This window comes from Notolepis coatsorum (genome assembly GCF_963971535.1).
Source record: "Notolepis coatsorum genome assembly, chromosome: 20".
Classification (NCBI taxonomy): domain Eukaryota; kingdom Metazoa; phylum Chordata; class Actinopteri; order Aulopiformes; family Paralepididae; genus Notolepis; species Notolepis coatsorum.
In genome coordinates, this window is record NC_140184.1 from 14,618,268 (window position 1) to 14,620,767 (window position 2,500).

The 2,500-nt window shown below is 44.1% G+C and overlaps 1 protein-coding gene across 1 annotated transcript in view; it reads right to left on the reverse strand.

The window, feature by feature from the left end:
* otud7a (OTU deubiquitinase 7A) overlaps nt 1-2,500 on the reverse strand; it is a gene marked incomplete at its 5' end in the record, with an annotated part of 67,580 nt that overhangs the window by 26,444 nt on the left and 38,636 nt on the right. The window contains one exon of the mRNA XM_084337674.1: nt 2,077-2,204. Within this exon, the coding sequence (XP_084193800.1) occupies nt 2,077-2,204 (128 nt within the window). The remainder of the gene's footprint in view (nt 1-2,076; nt 2,205-2,500) is intronic.

Genomic DNA, 2,500 nt, shown 5'->3' on the forward strand with positions numbered 1-2,500 from the left:
CAAATATTAAAAATACACGTCTCTCCCTAGTCCTTAGAAAGATTATTGATGTCCCTCCCCCAGTTTGGATCACCCCCCTCCCTCTTATAAACAACGCACAGTGTTCCTTACCGTAAATTATCTAACAGCCTTTATTTACCTCAACTGAAGAGACAGGCTATTACAGGCTATTATAGGCTACAGTATATCTTGGTGTGTGGCTCGATGAGAAATTTACATTTAAATTCCATGTGGATGCCTTGTGCCTCCAAGTTGCGACAGAAAATTGGCTTCCAGTTCCTATACAGAAACAGAACCAGCTTTCCTTTGATTAGTAGGAAGAGATTTGTCGAAGCAGTTTTCTTATCTGTCTTTTATAGGCATGCTGCGGCTCAACCCTTAAATCCCACTCTGTATATCACTCTGCCCTCAGATTCATCACTAATGATAGATACGACACTGTGTCCTTTATGGGAAGGCTGGTTGGCCCTCTTTGACGGTGGTGGTGGTTCATTTTTAAGGCCCTTATTGGTAAGCTACCTCCTTATACTACATCATTATTGGAATGGAATTCTGGAACCTCTGGAACCCGTTCTAGTGACTGGCTGGTCCTCAAGTTTGCTCGAGTTTGCTCGGAACAGGGTCAATCTGTACTGTAAATCAGGGTAAATCTGTAGTATACCGATTGATCTATTGAGGAATTTACAGTAAATTAATTTCAAGTTAATGCAATGTCTGTGTTTTAAATAATTCCTGATCCTCCAATCGCAACTGTTGCTTCCCCTGTTTGTCCAAGGAAAGCAACAGTTGTGAGGATCAAGAAAAGAGGGCAGGGTTTGAGATAGGTCTATTAGCTTTAATGAGGCTTTGATTTAGCTGTCCTTTTTTGGAACCAGGAACACTGCCTACCTATTTACTGTCCAGGGTATGGGTTAGCCAAGCAGGGAATAGTGAATTTAAAATTGCTACCAAAAAAGCACCCCGGTTCAATACAGGGGGTGAAAGAGAACAATTAATTGTAAAGAAAATGTAAAATAAATTTGGATTTAAACACATTTCTTAACAAACATGATCTACAGATTCAAGGAAATCGTAGGAAATTGTTGGGGGAACACACAAATGCCAGAGAACATGGGAGAATGGTGACTAATGCAGGCAATGCCGAGAGAGAGAGAGAGAGAGAGAGAGAGAGAGAGAGAGATCCTAACTTGTATCTGCTACAGTACCTGTAAGATAAACAAGTACGTTGTTTAGAATGTTTATGTTGTTTAGAATGTTCATGCTAGCCTGCCAACTTACCAACGGCTAAGTGTTGACCGCTTATATATTTTTTATTACATTTATATAACTATTTTATTTTATCTTCATGTACAGGAGCCAGAGTCTGTATAATTCAGTGCAGAGCTTGACCACCTGTTTATCTGTTCCCACCAGTTTGCTGCCAATAAACAGGGCACCCGCCTGAACAGAGGTGACAGAGTGCGGTACACGGTGTCCTCGGAGCTGGTCAGCAGTCAGGAGAAGTGGGGTGAGACGCTGGTGCAATCTGTCCCCGGAACTTCAGTGTAATATACTTAACGTGGAACATTATCGTAGCAGAGTCAACAACTTGATTCCTTGAATGTAAACCTGTTCGCTCCTCTTCTCCATCTTTCACTGTAACGCTATGGAACGGAAGGAAAACTAGCGAATGGCTTATTTTGAGAGAGAGAACGGCATCACAGCGCAGCCTGCTGTCACCAGCTGTCACTGTTCTTCTTGGGGCCACCATGCAGTGGCTCTTATGTGGTACTATCGCCATCTTGTGGTTGGGTTGACCACCGGAGCCTTTGAATTGAATGGACCCACCAGAGCCTTTTCTGAAATGTGTGTTTTTATTTTACCTGGCCTTTATTTGGAATCTGCCATTATTTGCGGATTCGCGGATACGGAGCTAATGATGGGGCATCGCCGTCGGTTGTGTGATAGTAAAGGGTTAACCTTCTGTCGCGTGGCAGTGAAATGCATGTTTGCGTGCGTGTGCGCATGTGTGCGTGTCTGTGTGCTTGTGTGCGTGTGTGTGCGTGCGTGTGTGTGTGTGTATGTATGTGAAGTCACCTTCTCCTCCAGAGTCTCGCAGCATGGTGTCAGCCACCACTACAATGGGTCTGCGCAGGACATGGGCCAAAACAAACACATGGAACTCCTCCAGACTCTCGTACACCGGGTCCTCTGAGCTGTCCACACTGAGGGTTAGACACAGTTAGACACTAATTAGAGTCCACACTGAAGGTTATACACTGGTTAGAGATAATCTGAGTCAGGTAATCAAGAGTCTGTAATTACATCTGTGTACCTGGCTGTTGTTCTTCACTTCCATGTTAAAACTGTGAAGAATGTGAACTGTGAACAGGCACTTCTTCACAGTCTTAACATGGAAGTGAACGGCCACGTGTCTTCCAACCTCGTCAACCGACAGCCTCTTGTGGCACAAGTAACACTGAAGTGGTTAACACTGTCGCCTCACAGCAAGAAGGTCCAG